This window comes from Gossypium hirsutum, chromosome D08, assembly GCF_007990345.1.
Source record: "Gossypium hirsutum isolate 1008001.06 chromosome D08, Gossypium_hirsutum_v2.1, whole genome shotgun sequence".
Lineage (NCBI taxonomy): Eukaryota > Viridiplantae > Streptophyta > Magnoliopsida > Malvales > Malvaceae > Gossypium > Gossypium hirsutum.
This window is the reverse complement of record NC_053444.1, coordinates 65,568,311-65,590,477: the sequence shown is the minus strand read 5'-3', so window position 1 is coordinate 65,590,477 and position 22,167 is coordinate 65,568,311. Positions and strand designations below refer to the sequence as shown.

At 33.9% G+C, this 22,167-nt stretch overlaps 2 protein-coding genes across 3 annotated transcripts; both read right to left on the bottom strand.

Moving 5' to 3' along the window:
- Positions 1-146: 146 nt before the first annotated feature.
- Positions 147-10,156, bottom strand: LOC107899171 (myosin-11). The gene is made up of 38 exons (XM_041098871.1): positions 9,965-10,156; positions 9,434-9,562; positions 8,997-9,140; positions 8,760-8,905; positions 8,512-8,668; positions 8,342-8,400; positions 7,723-7,882; positions 7,479-7,628; positions 7,247-7,383; positions 7,018-7,164; positions 6,838-6,939; positions 6,633-6,690; positions 6,441-6,542; positions 6,099-6,136; positions 5,876-6,002; positions 5,612-5,782; positions 5,340-5,471; positions 5,118-5,227; positions 4,892-4,952; positions 4,591-4,768; positions 4,212-4,417; positions 3,993-4,112; positions 3,787-3,885; positions 3,343-3,564; positions 3,104-3,243; positions 2,893-3,004; positions 2,756-2,797; positions 2,410-2,667; positions 2,163-2,318; positions 1,870-2,076; positions 1,622-1,765; positions 1,446-1,516; positions 1,262-1,361; positions 1,125-1,181; positions 981-1,037; positions 803-883; positions 626-708; positions 147-465 (listed from the first exon to the last, which is right to left on the bottom strand). Exons 1-38 carry the CDS (start codon positions 9,965-9,967, stop codon positions 342-344), a joined length of 4,590 nt encoding a protein of 1,529 aa, XP_040954805.1. The 5' UTR covers positions 9,968-10,156; the 3' UTR covers positions 147-341.
- A 702-nt stretch (positions 10,157-10,858) lies between these two features.
- Positions 10,859-14,260, bottom strand: LOC107899170 (GRF1-interacting factor 1). Of its 2 annotated transcripts, none has more exons than XM_016824798.2 (4): positions 13,835-14,260; positions 12,061-12,137; positions 11,779-11,863; positions 10,859-11,554 (listed from the first exon to the last, which is right to left on the bottom strand). In XM_016824798.2, the coding sequence occupies exons 1-4, from the start codon at positions 13,892-13,894 to the stop codon at positions 11,204-11,206; spliced, it is 573 nt and encodes a 190-aa protein (XP_016680287.1). In that variant the 5' UTR covers positions 13,895-14,260; the 3' UTR covers positions 10,859-11,203. The 2 variants fall into 2 exon arrangements, with proteins under 2 accessions (XP_016680287.1, XP_016680288.1); XM_016824799.2 differs by having other exon boundaries at positions 10,859-11,530.
- Between the last annotated feature and the right edge of the window lie 7,907 nt (positions 14,261-22,167).

Below are 22,167 nucleotides of genomic sequence, written 5' to 3'. Positions count from 1 at the left end.
TAGTAGGTTTTATGCATTAGATTTAGAGTTCAAATCCGAGAATCTAAAACTCATTTCTATTTTTAAGTTGCAGAAGAAGTGATCGGCTAAAAAGATTAGATTGGAAACACTACAAAAAATTTGGAATTATACAACATAAGCAAAAATTCTGATTATTTTTTTTATCCATTACTTTTGGGCTTTGAATCAATGACCTATATATGACAATATATCTAAATGTAAAGCAAAAAAAATCAATGAACCACTATGAGGACATTCACAATAAACAAGGTTGTATGCTGAAATCTACATGTGGAAGGATTGAAATATAAAACCAACCCATTGCATGAATGGTGTTTCGATTAATCCGAACGTGGCAACAAGAAACTAAAGCCTATGTTCTCACGAATAAGTGGTGGTGGTTCAATGTCTGCAATGTCTATTTGTTCCATTGACTTCGATATGTCATCTACAGAGAAGGGGATACTGCAAAAAATGACATTAGTGTTAGAACTATGCTACTCGGACTCGTACCCTCATCCCTATGCTCAAATGTGTCGGATATAAATATCAAACACGAGTATTTCAAGCAAATGAAGAATCAGAGTAACAGAGGGTTGATGTTAGACGCAATATGACTGCTAACCTGGAATCATCATCCAGCAGGAAGGAATTACTAACTGCATTGTTGGAATCTTCTGTCATTAACACTCTCATATTGGCTATTACCTAGATTTAGATAAACCAGAAAAGTTTAGATAAGTCAGGAGATGTCTTTAATCTTGTTTTTTTCTCCCTGAAACCTGCATTTCGTGAAACTTACATCCGGGGACACACTATGTGTGCCGTACTTGTCATCCCAATACATTGTACTTATACGGTATAGCTGCTGTATACTAAGGACCTGCAAATGGAAATGAAGTTGTTTGAGACTTGAGAATCAGCAGGGAAGATTCTGATGATTTGTATCTCATTTTAGGTTATGTCTGTTCATATCTCACCGGACAAAGATCATGGCTTATTTCGTCCAGTGTTTTCTTTGGCTTTTGATGTATTACCTGAATTAGAACACAAGAGCACCATTGATTCATGCACTACTCTAGTAATGGAGGGACGGAGAAATTGTTGCAACAATGGGAACTTACTAAGAAACCAATGGCCTGCCGTATATGCTTGAGCTCATCCCAAGCTGAACCTGCATACTGCAATTATATGTGTTTTTTAGATTTTGTAAGTACATGTCCAAGGACCGGAAAAAGAATTGGGAGGTACTCGAAGGTACCTCATCTGTTGCTTTGTAACACCAGTGTTCCAGTTCAGCCAATCCGGCTTTAACGTATTCACCATTACTGAATGAACAACAGTCTCTCCTCAACAAAAGACTGCAAGAGAAGAGTGAATTCAAACCTTAACTGTAAGCAGAAAACCAACTATGAAGCACTAAAGTAGCAGCATGGACTGGTTACCTGTTGAATAGTTGAACATTGATAAATGAGAATATTTGTGTGAACACCTTTCGTACTAAGAATGGAGGTACCTGTAAAGGAATCGAAGGATGTTAATCCTTCAGGAAATGGCCGTATGCAGAAAACAATGGAACTATAGATATGAATGAAAGGGGAAAAGTGAGAATGTAACTAACATAATTTGCTTTCAAAGTGTTCAAGAAGTTTCCAAGGCTCTTCACAATCCCTTGCCAGTGAGCAATCAAAGCCTGTTGGCCTGCAGTATTAGCAACGGATCGTGATGCTCCCTTGACTAAGCTTGCTCGGGATGTTCTTGGTGCCTATATCAACATATCCATTTAAGAGTGATCAAAGTAGTTCTGGATTTTTATCTCATCAGTATTGCCTTCACTTAATCTGGTCCTATTATATATATATATATTACCTGGATGCATAATCCAAGCAATGGTGAAATTTCTTTCTTCAGATTATCTCTGATCATTCCATATATCTTCTCTACATATGCTGTAAGTTGCTGCTTAAAAAGCAAAGCCGGGTACTTGGCTTCAACTTGTCGCAGACTATCCACCCCACTATTGATGCCGCCATTAATTAAGGAGAGATTGACACCTTGTGGCGCTCCACGGAAACTCTTTAAGACAATAATATCAACATATGGATCAGTTAAGAAATGAAAATTACTGAAGGGTATGGCTTGACATCAGAGAGAATTCTTACTTGGGTCATTCTCCCGAACAAAGTAGCTGATGATGATCGACGGCGTTGTGGAGTCATTCCGGCGGCACCGCTAGCTTTCAATGTGCGCTGTAGTAGCAAGAGAAGCGTGGAGGCGTTGGATAACCAGTAGGCTAAGATGTCATTGTTATCCTGGGTCTGAAATTCAGAAGGCCAACAATCATTTCAAGAATCTGAGGTTTCTATTGTGGAACTTTTGGAAAAACATGCGTGTGAATGATATCTCAACCTCAATAGCATTCCCTATAGTCTGAATGATCCGATCGAAGACACTGGTTCGCTCGACTTCAAATGATCTCCATTGCAGAAGGCATTTGTATATGATACAGGCTGCAATAGGTCGGTTCCCCGCAAAGCCTAAATGTTGTGCGATACATCGAATGAGTAACTCCTGGTTTTCCTGTTGTTTCTCATTCAATGATTTTTGTGGTTTCTCCTCGACTTCAGCAGGCTCCCGAAGGTTCAGTGACGGGCTGTGAAGATCTGGCTGAAAATACATTGATCAGGTAAAAAAGAAATCAGACAATGAAGAACACTGAGAGTTAGTAGTATCAAGTTACAAGAACTCTACTCACAATGGCTGCCCTTGCTTCCAAGTGACCACTCTCTGAACCTCTCTGTCAATCATTAGACAACCAGTGAATCTCCTCGATCCTACGAGACATTCAAAGTTAAACTGCAAACCATACACAACCTCGTTTTTTCAAAATACCTGCAAAATCGACCTCGAACGCCCTGAAAGGAACTTATTGGGAGCGATAGATACTGCCTGTTGCCGTAACACCTTATTCTCTGATTCTATATTAGCGAGCTTCTCTTCTAACCTGAGTTCAATCAACCACATCAAAAGTATATGTATCATATATTCTTGACATAAAAACATGAGCTTTTATAGCAAACTAGTAAGGCAAATTATAGGCTACCCTCTCATTGAGTCAGCTAGTTGTTGAACTTTTTTTTCGGTTTCTTCCAGTTTTTTTCGTTTTTCTTCACTTGATTCTTGGAGTTCTTTGTATTTTCCTTCTGCCTCATCACCTCTCAGTTTTTCTGTTTCCAATGAGGCCTGTGGGAAACAAATATGATTAGAAACATTCCTAACCATGGATAAAACGGAACTCTTGCAGCATTATTTGAAGATATATTGGATTTTAGAGGTTCATACCTTTAGGCTTTCCACTTCTTCTGTTAGAGATTCAACTTTCTTTGTATCTTCAACGAGAACTTCTTTCTCTTGAATAACCGGAGGCGCTTCTTCGATGGCTTTCTTTGCAGTCTCTCGTTCTTTAGCAAGCAACGCATTGGTTTCCTCGATGATTTTCTGCATTTCTTGCATTGTGTTTTGCAGTTTCATAACCTCCTGAGCTTTTGCTTCTTCTAAATCAGTCTGCAAACATAGTTTCAAGGATTTACGCGAACATATATATATATCCATAAGCCAAATATAATTAAAGAACGTCGATGCCATAGTCTGAAAACGATATGAGATACATTAGTACTTGTTATTCCATAGGGTGTGCATTAGCCTAGTGCTCGATGAAACACAATATGTGAAACTTCCATTAGAACAATCATTTTTTTCATGTTTTAGCAGAAACAACAGAATTACCCTCAAACGTTTCTCCAGCTGCAAACGCCATGTAAGCTCCTCGACATTCTTTTCTAGCTTATCCTTTGCTTCTTTCAGTGCACCTGTTTCCCTCGCTGCCTGCGTAAAGAAGGAAAAATGGGAAACATAAAGAGACGTAAATAAAATACTTTGTAGGAACCATCACCATGCATGATGTATAAAAGGAGATGCTATTCAACACAGACCATTTTGAGCTTTCGGAGTTCTCTTCGAGCAACTCTTCCTCTCCACCGGGTTTGTGTCACAATACAACTTCTCGTGAGCTTCTTATAATACACGACTGCTCTCCGACAGAGCCACCAAGCCTGCAATTTTTCAATTTTTTTTTTCCAAATTTTAAGGGACTAGTCTCAAAGGGATATGCAAGGAGGAAGCAAGCAACCTAAAATGATCTAGAGTATAACCTGAAGCAAAGTTGCATTTTTATTTAAATTCATGGATCGGAATTCTCTTCGAGCGGCCATTGCCCGCAAACCTGTCTGTAAGACAAGGGCAGATATGTGGAGTTTTTGATAGGCTACTCTAGCTTGATGCCTCTTTATGTGCTTCTGGATTTTCAAAGCTGCTGCCTGCCTTCTCATGTTTTGATAAAGTTTGCAGGCCAATACTCCTGCAGGTTATTCGTTTTTGTGCGAAAATTAGCGCGATAACAATGTTGATTTAACATTTTTTTTATCAGTTCCAACTATTTCTGACCCTCATATTGCGAACAAAAGGTCGAAGAGTAAGCGTATAGTTAAAACTCAACTCATACCAGTTGGTTGTTTCCTTTTCGACCCTTACCTCTACAAATAGACTGGATATCGACAGAGGCCTTTCGCACTGCAAGGAATCTTCTACGAGATATATGAGTACGAATACGGCGTTGTATGGTTTTTGCAGCAGTACTGAGTACTTCTGCCCTCCGTGCATCTAGTTCCGCCATCTGACCAGCTCTGAGAAAGATCTTTGTTAGACCTACCTGCAAAAGGAAAAAAAAAACATTTTGAGCTCAATTGTTGATGCTTCAACACTGCCATATCACAACATGAAGGGCATAATCGTTGAATAATTCCAACTGTCATAAGAAAAATCGTTGCATTACCTGAAATCCTTCAAGTCCAGCCTTTTCCAAAATCTTCTGGCATGCAGCCTTTTCGTCATAGCTGCTTATAATCGATGAAATCAATGTGAAGAGTGTCCACATTAGTTCAATTGTAACGAGTAAGATTGCAACTACAAATTTCATAACTTCAATCTCTATAGCTAAACAGAATTACAGCAGTTTCATCACAGTTAACTGTGATTTTAAACTAAAAGAGCTCACTTACTTTCCTTCCAGAGCCTCAGAACAAAGAAGTCCGAACCGGTTAATGAACTCAAAGAAAGGTTTACGAGTTGGATAGCCAGCCATACTGATTCTTATTGCCTCTAGAACACCCTACAATGACCAACTTCTAGTGAAAGAACAGAACGTACTAAGAAGAAACAAGATAAGAATCCCTTTGCAAAACCAGTTGAGCATTGAAAATAAACGGGAAATCTCTACTCACTCCACAACGAAGTTGTTGCATGATATTTTGATTCTCAAATATAGCCGGTTTAAGTTGGTTGTTAGGCTTTACACATCGGATGTAGTGCGGTTCCGTAGAGTTTAATGTTTCCATTAGTTGCTGTAATTGTAGCTGCAGCATTTTATCAAACCAGTCTTAGTCCCCAAAGTTCTTGCAGGATATGACAAGTTATATTGAGGAATTGTAAGAGGTTTATTCAGTCGATAGCAGGGATTCAATTGAAATCTGTAAGACAACATACGAAAAACAACCTTAAAACGAGAACCAATCGAAGAAAACTTGGATGATTTAGATGTTTCTTCTGGAAGTGGTGGGAAAAGGCCTGCTACAAATGGACATTTCGAAACACCCAACAAGTCTTGATGTTCAGGAACCACATAATCCTTGTTTTTGTCCAGAAATTGATCAGATTGATATAGGACCTGAGAAAGAAGTGTTATTTGAAATATAATCTAAAAAAAATGACACGGAAGATCCCACTATTTACTCGTAAACAGTGTGCCATGGAAACATACATCTCCTGCATAATGAGCAATAGTGAAATCGGTGCGAGACAATTTCGGCTTGATGAATCTTTTGTGGTTCTTAAACGTCTGATAAAGCTTGTTTGCAAAAGTTTCATGAGTTGATTTCGGGAACATGCTGAAAAAATGTAGAGACTAATAAGTTTTTGGAAGTTATGTAATTAATTACAGATGAATTTCATTGAGAAGAAGACATCAAAGAACAATGTTATACCAAGCTTCATCAAGAAGAGCAACGATTCCTCCTGGTTTCTGCCAAGTAGAAGAAAGAAAAAGCGTATCATTAAGCAAAATAATGAAGGATAATATAAATGAAACAGAGGGTTATGTCCGATTTATTCGAGTTTAAGGCTTGACTATGTTCAATATCAGGAAACAATGCAGCATGGAAGATCAAACCAGCTGCAGAATAGTAGGAGTGAAGTTAATGCATAGTTCAGGTTCGAACGAAAAGAGTTAAGCCACATGAGGAGTGTGACACTGATATGCACAAAGAGAAATCTCATCGACACTTCATTTAACATTAATGGTTAACATAATCTACGGGGGATTTAACCTTTTCAATAAGATCCAGGACATCTTGATTATCAACAAATTCTATGTAGCTCCAGTTGATCTTCTCTTTTGTGTACTCTTCTTGCTCCATCTTGAAGACATGCTGAAAAGCATACCGGAAACACATAAATATGTAGTTTCGGGTCAAATTGATATAGCTGAAATGATCAAAGCATATGATTCAAGACCTTACCTGATTGAAATGCTGTTGCAACTTCTCATTTGTAAAGTTAATACAGAACTGCTCAAAGCTGCATAGAGAGAGATACCCTATATAACTCGGACTTGGATTTAAGTGTTAGAGACAGGTATGTTTACTTATTTTTAAGTTTTTTCATGTATTGGAGGATCCTTGGACTCGGAACAACCTAGATTAAGCCTACAAGCATGGAGCATACCTATTAGCCTTAAAGCTTTCAAAACCGTAGATGTCAAGGACTCCGATTAGGAAGTTCGAGTTTGGATCTTGTCCGATTGAATTATTAATTTTGTCCACCAACCTGTGCATAAAAACAGAGAAGAATTATCTCAGAACCTAAAATACATTTCATTGCTGATCATATGCAAGCTTATCTCACCAGTCAAACAATCGTGAATATAATGTTTTAGCCAAACCGTCCCGGCTAACTGTAGCACTTTGTGGATCGAGACTTCGCTTTATTACTTCCTCGGGTGTGACCATAACACGTTTACACAATGCATCTTCTAAGGCCTTAACATCACACCTAAAAATGAAGTGAAAATTCAATGGTTTAAGATCCCTGAAAATGGCCTTTGTGACTAAAAGAGAAAAAAAGGAGCATATACATAAGAAGCTCTGCTGTTGTATTCAGGTGGAATTTAGCCTGGTCATCTTTCGGAACAGATGAATCAACCTCCTTTCCTTTAGCGAATACAATGTTTCCAAGATGAAGAATTGCCGCAACAACCCGGAAAATTGCCTCCTGAAAGTGGGATACGAGGATGATCAGTCCTGTTTTTGTATCATAAGTAACCACCTTAATTCTTGCAGGTATAAGAGTTATATACATATATATACCTGCTCTTTCTCACTAATTCCTACAATATCCATAGCTCTCCTTGTAGCAAGATAGTCATGGGCATCACTTACGCCTACTAGTTCATAGCAATGCGACTGGTTAAGATAGTGATAACTTTGGGGTTTTCCCAATTTGTACTTTTCAACTTCCTGTTAACAATGGTAACTTAAACCTCACTGAAAAAATAATATGGCTAATATTCACCATTAGTCAGATGATCTCATAAGAAACCAACAAAAATACCTCCGCTGGCGCAGCACAAAGAAGATAAAAACAGTGATAGTTGCGTTCCGGGTCGGAAACTTGGCAAACACGAGATCTCTCTAAAAGGTAAGTCCGGATGGCTGCTCCTGATATTCTTCCATGCTTATCAAACTGAATCTCAACAAATTTACCGAAACGACTGCACCAGTATTAGTTTTAGGAAAGATCAGTGTTACTAGGAGTATACATATATGTATTTATGTATGTATATATGTACATGAATGGAACGAGCTAAATATATGTATATATGTTTTATGTACATGAATGGGATGAGCTCAATGATTTCTTTTGCAGCAAGAAGGATTTGATAGAATAATATTGCCTTGACTTGCTAGTATACTCAACGTATAAGACATTCTCATAAGTTGCATCTTTTTGTCATTGTTTAATCACCAGTTGGTTATAAAGAAGCTAATCAATAAACTTTATACATACATATGTATGCATGCATGTATGCATGAGATAAGATGAGGTAAGCTCAATGATTTCTTCTGCAGCAAGAAAGATTTGATAGAATAAATTTCCTGAACTTGCTAGTTGCTAGTATAATCATGATTGTGAAAGGTAAAAATACACGGATTACCAGGCCTAGTCTTACCTGGAATTGTTGTTACGAACAGTTTTAGCATTGCCAAATGCTTCAAGGACTGGATTAGACTGCATTCAGATGATATAATGTCCATATCAATTATCATGCAAGAAATCAGAGGGACATTTCCTGATGGATGACAATATCAAATCAATTAAACAAACTTCACTGAATCATACTTCAAGAACTTGTTGTTCAACTGTTCGTCCTTCAGTGGCGACTCGACCGCCAAGAAATGCAAGGTATCGCATAAGCATTTTAGTCGTCTCGGTTTTACCTGCTCCACTTTCACCACTCACCAGAATTGAATTGCTTTTCAATTCATTAATCATGGCCCTGGGTGTAGTTCAGATTTCTCTTTAAATTTGTTCATCAATTATACCCCAAAAAGAAAAACTAAATTAATAAACTGAAGAAGAACAAGAACCTGTATGCAACATCTGCAACTGCAAAAACATGAGGGCTTAGTTCTCCAAATGGGGCACCCTTGTATTGTTGCATCATATGAGAATCATAGATGTGAGGTAGTCTTTGGAATGGATTTATAGCAATTAGGATATTTCCTGTATAAGTCTGCCATCAACACCATGTCAATTACCTCAGCCACAAAGCATATATGTATATATAACATCTGTGATTACATGAAAAGAAGAGAGAAGCTTACATAAATTTCATTCAATTCATATCTAGCTTTCAAATTCTGCAAAACTCCAGGCTCATGTAGGTATGATAGCTTTGTCATATCATCAACCCCACCAGGAGGAGCTTCCAAGTCTTTTGGATATATTTTTGATAACTTTTCAGTGACCTTTATGTCAACCAACAACACATGAAATGATTAAAACGTGCAAAAAGATTGCTTCAAGTCATGGGTTTTTCCTTCACCATGTTATTCAAACTTAGGTGTGAAATTCGATTATGGATACGTGTCATATCCTCGTCACCGTATTTGAATAATACATCTACAAAGGCTATGCTACTTGGACTAACATGGAGAAGATGAGATATTCCAAATGTATATATTTGTAAGGGACAGTCACTCGAGTCAATATAACATGATTTGAACTTGAATGGAATGCTTATTATAGGTAATCTGCATACCGTTTTTCCATTAGTGGTCTGAATCTGGGCATCTTTTCCAGTGATTTTGGTAACCTGCCCATCAATCCAAGCTTCATCTGGGTCTTCAACCCAGACATGAGAACCGACAATGATATTCACAGGAGTTGCCTACAACAAATGTAATAAAGACTTTTAACGCATGTTTCAAAGCCAATTTTCATTAAAACAAACACATCCAAAATGTCAAAAGTTAGCCGATTGAACCTTAATTGCAGCAACTAAGAGAACGTGAGTTCGTTTTTTCTTCTATTTAAAGGATAGTTTTAATGTTTCATGCTCACATATAAGCAAGAGTTTTTAGTTTTCTCTACTAAGATTACAACTACAAATTCTGAACATTTGATTCTATTTGGAGGATTATGATTGATGCATATGTTCAAATACGTCTCAGAGACATAATATGTTCAAATATATATGCCCATAGTCTTTTTATTTGATTATTAAACATAAATGAAACCATAATGATTACATCTATTTATACAGAAGCATACTACATAAACTTCAAATTACCATGGATAAGCTCTCAATCGAAAGCCTGGAAAAAATCTAATGAACATGAGATAATCTGACCAAAACTTTTGGGTTTTTGACATCAGCCATTGTTGAAATCCCAGCAAGAATGAAAACCAAAAACCAAGTTAAAATCATTAAGTAATGGAAGTAAGACCTTCCAGTTTTATTGAAAAGAAAATTGCAAAGAAGAAAATTTTCTGGGAAAGTGAGAGAGAGAAAAAGATTGGTGAGTTATATTTGTGTGTATTAATGGAAGTGAATGTTGGGTTATTGAGATACTGACATTGTTCAACAATACCGTTAAGTTCGGTTTTTCTTTTGCCTTTGTTTTCGACCCAATTCGTGGTAACTAACCAAGTCTTTTCTTTCTCTATCTCACATAATTGTCTGAAATTTGGTACTTCATTCTTACAATTATTGTAAAATATATATTTAACACGTTTTAATTTAATTTCTAACATTTACCATCCTTTTAATTATTTATATTTTAAAATTATAAAAATTATTTTTAGAAAAAAATAATGATTATTGCTTTGATATTTTTTTTAAAATTATTGTTACTATTAAAGTTGTGTAACCCAAATCCTTATTAAAAAAAATACAATGATAAAACAATGAGATTTGTGCAACACAAGTAAAATCTTTTGCCCAAAAGGTTTCACATAAAATTTGTAGATTCTTATTTTTTCTTTATTTTTGCAATCATTTTATCCGCATCAATTTTTACGGCTACTTTTTTTTTTATCCTAATTGTATCATTCATAATTGATATACTTTTAGAGTCATTTTCTCTATCAACTGTTTAACTTCAATTCAAGATGTCAAAAAACATTAATGATTATGATCAAACCTACACATAAAATAAAAAATAAATTTGTCTAATAGAGGAGGTAAAATATAAGATTTTTATAGATATGGTCATGGATTCGAATGAAATGGGATTAAAAATTACACCGAGAATGAATCCACCACATCAGCATCATCACGGTTGACTCAAAGATGGTTAAAGTAAAACACAGATTTGGAAAGTAGAATCATGAGACCCTACAAAATTACATGTTAAGTTTACCATAAGATGCTCTGTCTCGTACTAGAAAACACAGACCAAAAGGTCTAAAGTTTATGTCCTAACATTGTTCCTTGCATCAGAAACAATTTCCTTTAAAAAAATATATATCCCCTAAATTCATCTTCTTAACTATGCTAAATCAGGATAGTAGACAGACCATTAGGCCGTCAATCGCAGCCGAGAACTCCACGAGCTTCGGCTGACCCTGCACTTCCAATGTCTTGCTTGCCTTCTCCAGAAGAGCCATGCCTGAAACCAGGGAAAACTCCAGCTCCAAGTGCTCCGTTGCCACCTGTAGTGCTAGCTTCACTTTGCAGCATGTGAAGACCTGTGCTTCCACCGGAGCTCATGCCAAGTGGACCATGCAGAGCTTGTTGTTGTTGGTGAGCAGAAAATGGTTGCTGACCATACAACATGGAGGACCGTGCAGCCATAAGCGATTGTGGTGTCATCTGTTGAGTTTGTTGCTGTTGCTGCATGTAGTGCCCTCCAGCCTGCATAATACCGCTTGACGGGAACTATGAGAAATTGACAAAGATAATCAGGAAATCTACTACTCGGACGAAAGTTCATCTAAACTAGAACAATAAATGATCTTGGAAACCGCTTGTTTATCTTCGTTTCAATGTCCGAGTCCCCTAATGGGCTTAGTATCAAGTGCTGATCATAGAGATTCTAAATTTAATCCATGATGTCTCTTAAATCTCCAATAAAATGAGGGATCAAGAAAAGGGAATTGTACCTGGGCATGTACGGCTGGAGGTTGTGGTTGAGAATCTGCAATTGCAGCCAAGTACATGAGGTTTCGCTGCAGCCGTGCTTGATTCCTGCAACAAACGAAGCTAATTAGTGAAACTTATCAAAATAAATGGGGAACTCCGCGAACCCGAGACAGTCAGCACTGCAAATTTTAACAAACACTTATATGCCACACCTTTGAGCACCAGATATTGCAAGCAAAGGGAACAAAGGCTATCCAAAAGCCAAATTTGGTTGATATTAGATACTGATAATGAGCACTTACTCAGCACATTCACTAAATTTCCCGGAATTCTGGCTCTCAACAATCTTTAAGATCAATGACTTGTTCTCATCCAGATACTGCATGCATCAAAATGAAATCATTGAACAAATTGTGAAAGATGTAAGAATAAACTCAAAACAACGTTCCTTGACATTGATCAAGCTAATAACCATTTTGATTCATAAACCAGTTTTAGTAATTCAAACAGAACTACCAACATTACTATTCCAGGGAAAGATAAGTTAGATCATCGCTAACCCGGATTTTAGAACAATGGAGTAAATACTTTCCTAGAATCTGAGATGAAGTTCCTTGACATCAAGCAAGTTGGTAACCATTTTGAATCATATAAACAGTCTTAGTAATTCAAACATCAATACAAGCATGTTTATTAGGTGGGGAAAGAGAAGTTAGATCATTGGTAACCCAGATTCGAGCAAAAGCAAACAACCGATCTCAGCATCCAAATCCAGATTTCAAATGACCAACTTATATAAGAAAATATATTCCCATGTTAATAAGATTCCCTCTCATATACTTGATCCAAAATACCATTAGGTTTAGAAAATGGATTCGGATGATAAAGTTAGTGTATCAAGGAAACTTATTAGGACAACTTCAAATACAAATATATATACACACACACATATAAATAGGAGCATCAAAAAATGATATCAAGAAAGGACCACATAAAACAAGAAACGGACATGAAAAGATAATGTTTAAATATGAAATACTGGAGGACCACTAGCAGGAAAAAAAACATTTATAACAGATGTAACGGGGCCATGAGACTTGAGTTAACAAAAAATTCAAAACATCTGCATTCACAAGCCTAGTTACCCAGAAAAGGATTCCTATTTGCAATCCCTGACACCTAGATTCTCTTGAAAAACTCTCATTACCCAGTTCCAGCTAATTCAATTGTTAGGTGCATGAAAAAAGCTTCATTTTTCTTTGCTCTGCTTTTGGCATTTACTATTGCAATTCTGTTTTCATGTAAAACATGTCTAAATTATGTTGCTTGGACTGGGGATGAGTATCGGATAGGTTATGTGTCTGACTCAAGTATACTCAATCTTTTTTATTTCTATATTTGGAGTATCATACCTTCCATGTCCGAATATTTTTTGACATGGTGTCAAGCATGAGTACTTCAACAAAAATGAAGAGTCTGAGCACACATATGTCAAACAAGTTTTCATATTGTGCTTATGGGCATACTATTTTTTTTTTCCTTTTTTAAGTTCTTTCATATATTTCGATATTACACCTAGGTATCTCTATGTCTAGAAACACAAATACTTAAAGAAAAATATAATTCCTGGTAACATAGAGCAGAAAACAGGCACAAAAGAGTAGACTATAAAAAGAAGCCCACAAAAACTATAAACACAATAGCAGAAAAACCAGAAGCAGAATAAGAAAAAAAAAACTATAGATGAAGCACCATATGCTGCTAAGTTGGTGATCAGTAATCATGGCTTTACCCAAAGCGAAAAAAAATAACAGAAAAATCAAAGAATAAGACATTTTTGTACCCTAGTAACTGGAAATTTGAAGACAAAACTCAAAGCCTATCTAGTTCTGCAACAAAAAGAAAAGCATCAAAACTATAAAAACAATTGAAACCCACATAAGAACAGTCATGAAAAGAAAAGGAGAAAGATATTATGGTAACATTGACAAGCAAAAGAAAGAAGAAAACAGCTTCCATGATTATGATTATTAATGAAAAGAAGCTAAGAGAAAAGAAAGAGAAAGGTGAGAGAACCAGTTGAATATGATCAGTAGTGACGTTGTTGGGATAGTAAGCTGCCATCAGGGAGTGCATCTGTATCAGGTGCTGCTGCTTTCTCTTTCTTTATATACACACACTCAACTCTCTCTCTCTCTTTAAAACCAATATATATTTATATATTTGTCCTTTTTATATGGAAAAAAATATCTCAAACCAAAGGACACACTGAGCTGAAAGAGTAGATAGAATCAATGCAAAGAGAAAGAGAGGGTTGGTTCTGAGTCTGTTTTACTAAGAAAGAAAAAGAAGGGTTTGACAATTCGGGGTGTTGGTTTTTTTGTCGTAAGCTTTATGCTACGATGTGTGAAAGAGGGAATTGATAGGTACAGAAGGATCACGTGATGGAGGGATTCAGAGAGTTGAGAGAGACGGAGCAATGCTGCAGGTGTCTGTCGTTGCATTTATAACAATCCAATAATAATGCGTAAATATACATTATTTAGGGAATAACTTTTTTTTAATTTTTAAGCATTAATAAATAATAACACTTCATTCATTTTTAAATACATAAAATTAATATATTAAAAAAAACTTATATGATAAAAATTTATAATGAAATCTTTAATGTATGGAAAAATGGTCATTAGCTTTTTTTTGTAATTTAGATTACTTATTTTAAAATGTTTTAACTAAAATTAAATTGAATTAGAGAAATATGTTAAATAGATTGGATTAGAAAATATATATTAAATATGAATGAGTGTATAATACTAATTTTATCTCTAAAAATTAATGAAGTATCATTATTTTATTGGTGCCTAAAACTAAAGTTTTTAGGATGATTTTAATGTAAGTTATTTCCAATCATTTATTACTATTCATATTTTTTAATAAAATAATAATTGATAAATTACATTCAAGGTCATTAAACTATTAGTAAATTTATATTTTCGCTGCTCAATTTTAAAAATTTATAAAATAATTATTGAACCATTCGAAAGTTTTCATTTAAGTACCGGGTTGTTAAAATTGTTTTTGTATAATCTTTTCTATTTGCACTGCCTGCACCAGTTGAAAGCTCTCGTTTCTCTTCTCTTTTATAGTTCATTTTTTGCATGAAACAGTTTTGAACGTCACAAATCTACAAACCAAAATCCAAACAAATTTCTTCTCTAATCTCCAACACTAACCGTCAGATCAACTTGAATCTAAGGTATGTTCTTCTACTTATCAATGGCTACTGATCCGATGACTTAAATAAAAACATTCGAATAGTTCAATGACTTAAATGAAAACTTTTGAATAGTTCAATAACCATTTTATAACTTTTTAAAGTTGAGTAACTAAAACATAACTTTAATAATAGTTTAGTGACATTGGATGTAGTTTACCCAATAATATTTAGATAGGATCTGCAAAGGGCAGATTGAACATTAATAATGTATTGTAGTAACTAAGAAGACGTGAGTCCGAGTACGTTTAAGTGTGTGTTTTTTCTGATTTAAGGGTTGAGAATGAATTATAGATGAACTTTGGTTTAATATGTACTTTGATACAAGACTTTTAATTTGGTGTAATTATACATATGAAACTTAAATTGTGGTTGATATGTATACATGAAACTTTGATTTAGTTCAATTGTACACATTTAAATAAATCAATGCATACATTTATTTTCATATTACATCAATATGACTGTGTATATACATTATATCGACATAAAATAGTGTTAATTTGATAATGTTATTAGAGACTTGTAAAAATTGAATCAAATTAAAATTTCATATGTATAATCACACAAAACCAAAGTTCTTGTATCACATTAAATTGAATCAAAATGAATATATATATATATATATAATATTTATCCCTAAAAAACTTTTATAGGACTTAAAATAGAGTGAGTTTAAATTTTGAATTTTGAATTTAACCATTCATCTAAAACTTTTAAATATATTTAAAAACTAATTTAGTTCTAAAATATTTTAATTAGACATGTGATTTATATATAAATTTTTATTTGATGCACTATTGTTATATTAGAAATTTAATTATCAGATTTTACTTTCAGGTCATTCTCTTTTAGTGTATTATTTATTTAGTATTAATTTTTTTGGAATTATATAAATATCCCTCGTGTAAAAGTATTATAGAGTTCTTGTATTAGAAGTTAGATTTTTTTCTTTACTGAAAAAGTAAATAAATTAATCAATGTATATTATATCAAAAATAAAATTGATCATTTTTATTAAAAGTTCATACATTTGTACTATTAAAAATCGACTTAACTAATAGAATAATCAGATAATGAACTTATGATGTGTCATGTATTCCTTATTTTAAGGTATTAAAATTAGTTTTTAATAATAAAAATTACAAAAAATTATTTTATTCTTTAATTGAAGAAACATTAATTTATTTATCGATTTTATAAATTAGAAAAACAAAATAGAATCTAAATCATTAAAAGTTACTGGAGACCTCACTCTGTACATGCTGTGAATGACGTTTGGAAGTGGTAATAGATTCCCCTGTGTCTCACTTTCTCTACAATCCCACTCGCATCATCCCACTTCTCCGCGCGTGCGCCTCGGACATTTCATAATAGAACCTCCCGGAAATTATTAAACTTTCGATTTGCTCCCAAATACTGAAATTTCAAGTTTATTTTCCTAAAAAAAAAAGCATTATTAATGTATTAAGTACTAATTTTTTTTAATACAAAGATTGCACTTAGATCAAAGTAGACTCAATCTTAAAGAATTTTTTTTAATATGCATACTAAAATTTCCTTACCCATCCTCAACAAAGTTATAATAATTACATCATCACTACATTACTATGATTGAACCCAAAAAATATTATTAGCTAAATATGGACAACTCTATTATGCAGACTCATGTATAAGTCTACGACATGCTCCAAAGCTTTGTGATTATATTGGTAAATTGAGAGAAGTTATGAATAGTTCAAGATATTATATAAAGAAATATATAAAAAAATTATTAATTTCTTTTTCAAACATAAATATCATCTCTTTCAGATTTTTTTTAAAAAAAATGACAGTATTTAATCTCTGAAAAGATATGGCAGAAGATTAGAAGGTTCACATGCTTTGTGGAAGTGATGTCCAGTGAAGTTAAAAAGTGGCCAAAATAGGAGCTCAAAGTTGAGCCCCAATCTTATCATCATAATATACCATACCTGCCTTTATATTGTGCGGTGGGGGCTGACCCTTGGAAAGTTTAGCTTTTTTGAAACCTGTTAAAATTTAAGCTCACTATGGGTCACCAAATTCACTCAACCTTAGCCATTTCGGGAAGGGGCCCTTTTAATAGTTTCAATTTTATTTTAACTATAAACATGTATAAAACAACATAAATAAATATAAATATAAAGAATAAAGAATTGTTGGCGATACGCAAATGAAAATATGGAAGTTTAAAGGTTTTGAATTTTTTTTTATTATGGGTAAATGTTATGTTTGTGTTCTCTTTCAAATTATTTTAATTTTAAGTTTTATTATGTAGGGATGTTTTTAAATATTATATTCTGTTTTGAGTTTATTTGTACTCATGAAAAATTTTGTGGATGATTTTAAATTTTAAATTTGTTGATGAGTGAGATCAACAAAGAGAAAATATGGAGGAGGAAGAGATGGTGCTAACGAAGGCCGGTTCACCTTGTTTGGGCGAAGAGCCGAATAGAGAAAGAGTGGAGATGGTAGAAGTGGTTGTTGGGAGTAGATTGGTAGAGTGTAAGCAAGTGTGTTGGAGAATTGATCCATTCTTCATCGTTTGGACGCCAATTTATAGGAGAGTCTCGTGTTTAGTGGTGCTAATGTGGTAGATCCGCCATTGGACAATCATTGTGGGATGCATGGAGGTGTATATGATAGGACATAACCTGTCATTCTTTCGGAATCATGGCATGGAGTGGTTAAAACCCACATAGGGTTTGATGGCCAAAAGGATCACATTCTCCATAGAAAGCCAGCGGCTTGGGAAACTCTAGTGTCGGCATCCTTATCGAGGAAACGGGTGGTCAATCTTGCCTGGCTAGGAAGCTTGATCAGGGTGTCGAACTATTGGAAAAATATAGATTTTTGGAAGCTTTGAGGCATATTCTCGATTGGTAAAGGTGGATATTTAAATCATAAAATTATGATTTTATATTCTATCCCATGAGACATTTACAATGGTCTATCATATGCTCAAAATGGTTGAGTGATGAATGAGAAATTGATACTCAAAGTAAGCCACTTCTGAATTATGTTGAGGAAAATGGAAAGCTTAGTTTCACATTGGTTAGATATCAAAGTGCGTAATATGTTTATATATATGAACCAATTTGGTAGTTATTAAATAACTAAGTGGTTGAATTTGTCTTAAGGAAATTATAAAAAAAGGCCTCAAATACCAAGTTAGATTTTTGCCTATTTTATGAGTACAAAATTTTGATCCAGTTTTAAAGTTAAAATTTTAAATTCACGAGATTAGTTTTTTTTTATATAATACCTATTTTATAATTTTAGATTCGTAACCTTTAAATTGGAAAAGAACTAAAAATAAGCATACTCAAACTCACGTTCTTTTAATTATCATAAAATATAATAAAATTAGATATAAACGCATTTGAACACATTGAATTAATTTTTAAAATATAGTAAAATATAAAACTAAATCAGAGAGATTTTTGAACAAATATATTTTGTAACACCCTTCACCCGACTCGATCGCCGAGTTCGAGCTACAAGATGCTACGCTCATTGTTAGAGCAGCTAGACTCAATTTACAGTAAAATATTCATACACACATGTAATTCAATCTCAAAGACATTCATTTAAGGTTAAACAATCAAAATCCAGTTTTAATTGAGTTTACGAAAGCTATTTTAAGAATCCGAGCACAAAATAGGACCAAATTGTAAAATTTTAAAATTTTAGGATCGGCATCGTGAGGTCACCTCTTCCACGTCGTGACGTCGCCAATCAGTTTATCATGCCGTGACCTCAAGCCACACAACATCGTGACGTGACTCACTATCCCCGACGTTGCGACGAGAAAAGTTGCTCTTTGGGACATGGATCCTATTTTTGGTAAGAATGATCCATTTGATGCCTATTTCAAAGCTTCCAAACATACCTATCAAGTTGTGCACTAAAAGCCAACTTCAGTTGAATCAAAGCATACCTTAAACATACCAAAACAATTCATTTAACTATTTCCATTCAACCATTTCAACATAGATTCAATCTATTATCAACTCTCCATTTCCATACATATCATCAAATATCACTCCAAATAAATCAATCAAACCATTCAATTGTCAATCTTTACCTAAGCCAAGTTATTTAGATTCGTGTCATTTTATGCACATCTATTCATTTAACTTACCATTTCAATCTAACCTATAAATAAAATAGAACACAATCAACATAACATAAAATAAAGTAGTAAGTTCCATATGAACTTACCTGGACAAGACAACTAACAAATTGATACCTCAAGGACTAGTAGACAATTTTTGCTTTTCCTCGATTACCACCGGTTTGATCCAATTCTCGATCTAAACAATTATTTTAGACAATTGATCAGTACCAAACACTTTCATGTCATGCCATGATATGTATGGACCTATAAAATTTTATTTTTTGAATGTCTCTTAAGTTTCACATTTTATTCAATTTAGTCCTTAAAACCGAAATAACTATATCTTTCAATTTTGAGTTTCAATTTCAAAATCAATCTCAATTACACCCCTTAGGGACTCCCTACTATCTATTATTACATAAATTTCATATCAATTTCATAATTTATTCACTTTAGTTCTTATGTACAAAAACTAACAATTAAACATTACAATCTAATCTTTTTTTCACATCTAAGCTTAAAATTTATCATTTTAACACCAAAGTCCTCAAGAAATAAACAATGAAAACTTTCAAAACTTTTAACAGCTTTACAAATTGATATATGAACTAGCTAAATCAAACTCCCATGACCTTAAAAACATAAAAATTACAAAAAAAAAAAAGACTTAATTGAACTCACCAATTGTTGACTGAAAGTTTGAAGTTTCAAACTTTATATTCCTTTGTTTTTCTTATGAAGAATCGGTGGAGAAGAAGAAAACAAAGATGACAACTCCATTTTCTTAACCTTTTATACTTTAATTAAAAGTTCATCAATCTTATTTAATTAATTAAAACATGATTTACTTAATTTAATAAACCTATTAATCTAACATAGTGAATTTCTCATCATCAACCACTAATATATGATATAAAATGGTTTAATTACCATTTGGAACCTTTAGCTATTTAAAAGTTTATAACGATAAGATTTTTACAATTTAATTTCTGTACCCAAATTAAGTAATTAATAGAAAAAATTGAAAGACCAAACTTTAATAATTTTTTATACCAACTTCGTAAATATTTATAATTAATATTTACGAACTCAATTTACAAAAATAAAAATTCTAAAATTATCTTTTCTGATACCACTGAAAATCGAACCACATATTTTCTTAATATATGAATTCGAAATATAAAAATGGATGTGAGAATTGTTTTTATTGAGCATCAAAAGCTAGATTTTCCTATCCAAAATTCACCCTCTATTTTATCAATGAGTACTTTTAGGTAATTGTAAAAGTTGATTAGTTAATTATTTTTCTTGACTCCGTGAACAAAGTGATATATTAAATAAAAAATTTAAAATAATATTTAAATAACATCGACCAGTCAAACTTATCCTTTTTTAGTACTACTTAAAAAATGTGGCCAATATTAAAGGAGGGGAACTGAGGAGGATCAAATATTGACAAAAGGTGCTTTTGTTTTTGTTTTTGTTGTTGTTGTTGGCTTCCTTTCATATAGCTTTATCGTGAACATTGTGGTGATCAAACTTACAAATATAATTATTCGTTTAATTTATCAAACTAATTGAATTGCTGTACCAAACAACTAAATAATTAATTTTTTATTTAATTGATTGAATCGGTTGGATTGTAAATTTAATCCTCAAAAATTAAAATAAATAAAAAAGGAAAATTTAAAAAAATTTAAAAAATTATAAAAACAAATAAATAACAATTTTAATATATATTTAACTGGGTTTTATTTATTTGGATCGCATTTTTATTTTTGAGTTTTATTTTATGTTGGGTTTTACCGATTTGGGTCAAATTTTAAGTGCTTGGGCTAAAGAAGAAGAAAAAACATATTCATTCAGTTTTTTACCGGTTCAACCGATTCCAATTCTCAATTCAACGGCGATTTGCTCAAAACATGATTCAATACCTTTAAACTAATCGATACACCCATTGATTCTCAATCCAATTTGTTTGAACAATCAGCCTACTCCTAACAACATTGCAATTGACTTGTTTCATTCGATCGAATCGACTACTTGTCTTTTAAAGTGATGGAGAAAAGTGAGAAACTTAGTCCTTGTTATGTTTTAAAAATGATGAATTTCGGTACAAAGTGTATGTTGATGACAAATAAGAAGAGGAGTAGAAGGTGATGGTTGGTGAAGGTCGTACAAAGAGCAGTAAATAGAGAAGGCTTGTTCTTGTAGTGAAACGGGAGGAGGTTGTGAAGAGAGACATCCCTTTTCCCAAGGATAAGAATGAGTATTTATAAGTGAGGGTGACCCTCTTTTAGTCATGGGTCTTTACACATGTATGACACAAGTCTCATATTGGTTGGCTACTTGGGGAGCACTATAGTCCTTTAGGTAGGCAATGATGGGATGAAGATGACTTGGTAAGATCCAACATGTGAGCCATGCAAGGAAGGACTTAACATTTGTTCTTGACGAAGTAGATCGCAAGAGTTCCATGTGTTGTGTGTGTATGTTCGCGAAGCTCATGTTCTGGCAAAGTGCCACTCTTTATAATGTCATGGTCGGCGAAGTGATGGTGATGAAGCTTGGATAGGCAAGATACATATAATGATTAGCCCCTCATTAGTTAAAAGAGAGGTTATAAAATAACCTGCCCTAAAACTATCTATCCTTTGGGTTACAAGAGCAAATGTGCATGTGATATACACTTGATAGAGAGATAATGTGTGTGGTGAAGCAGGGCCTTTTGCATTGGCCTTTATTTGAATTTAAGAAAGGCGCCCTTTTGTTTTTTGTTGATAAATGGGAAGGACATGCATCTATTTGGATTGTTGATAACAAATAAAGGGAGGAGAAGAAGGTGACGGTTCACACGGTGGAGATCATGTGGAGAGCCATAGATGAAGAAGTCTTGTTATTGTAATGAATGAGAAGGTTGTGGAGAAAGACATCTCCCTTCCCAAGACTATGGGCGAGTATTTATATGTGTAGGTGACCATGGGTCTAAACATG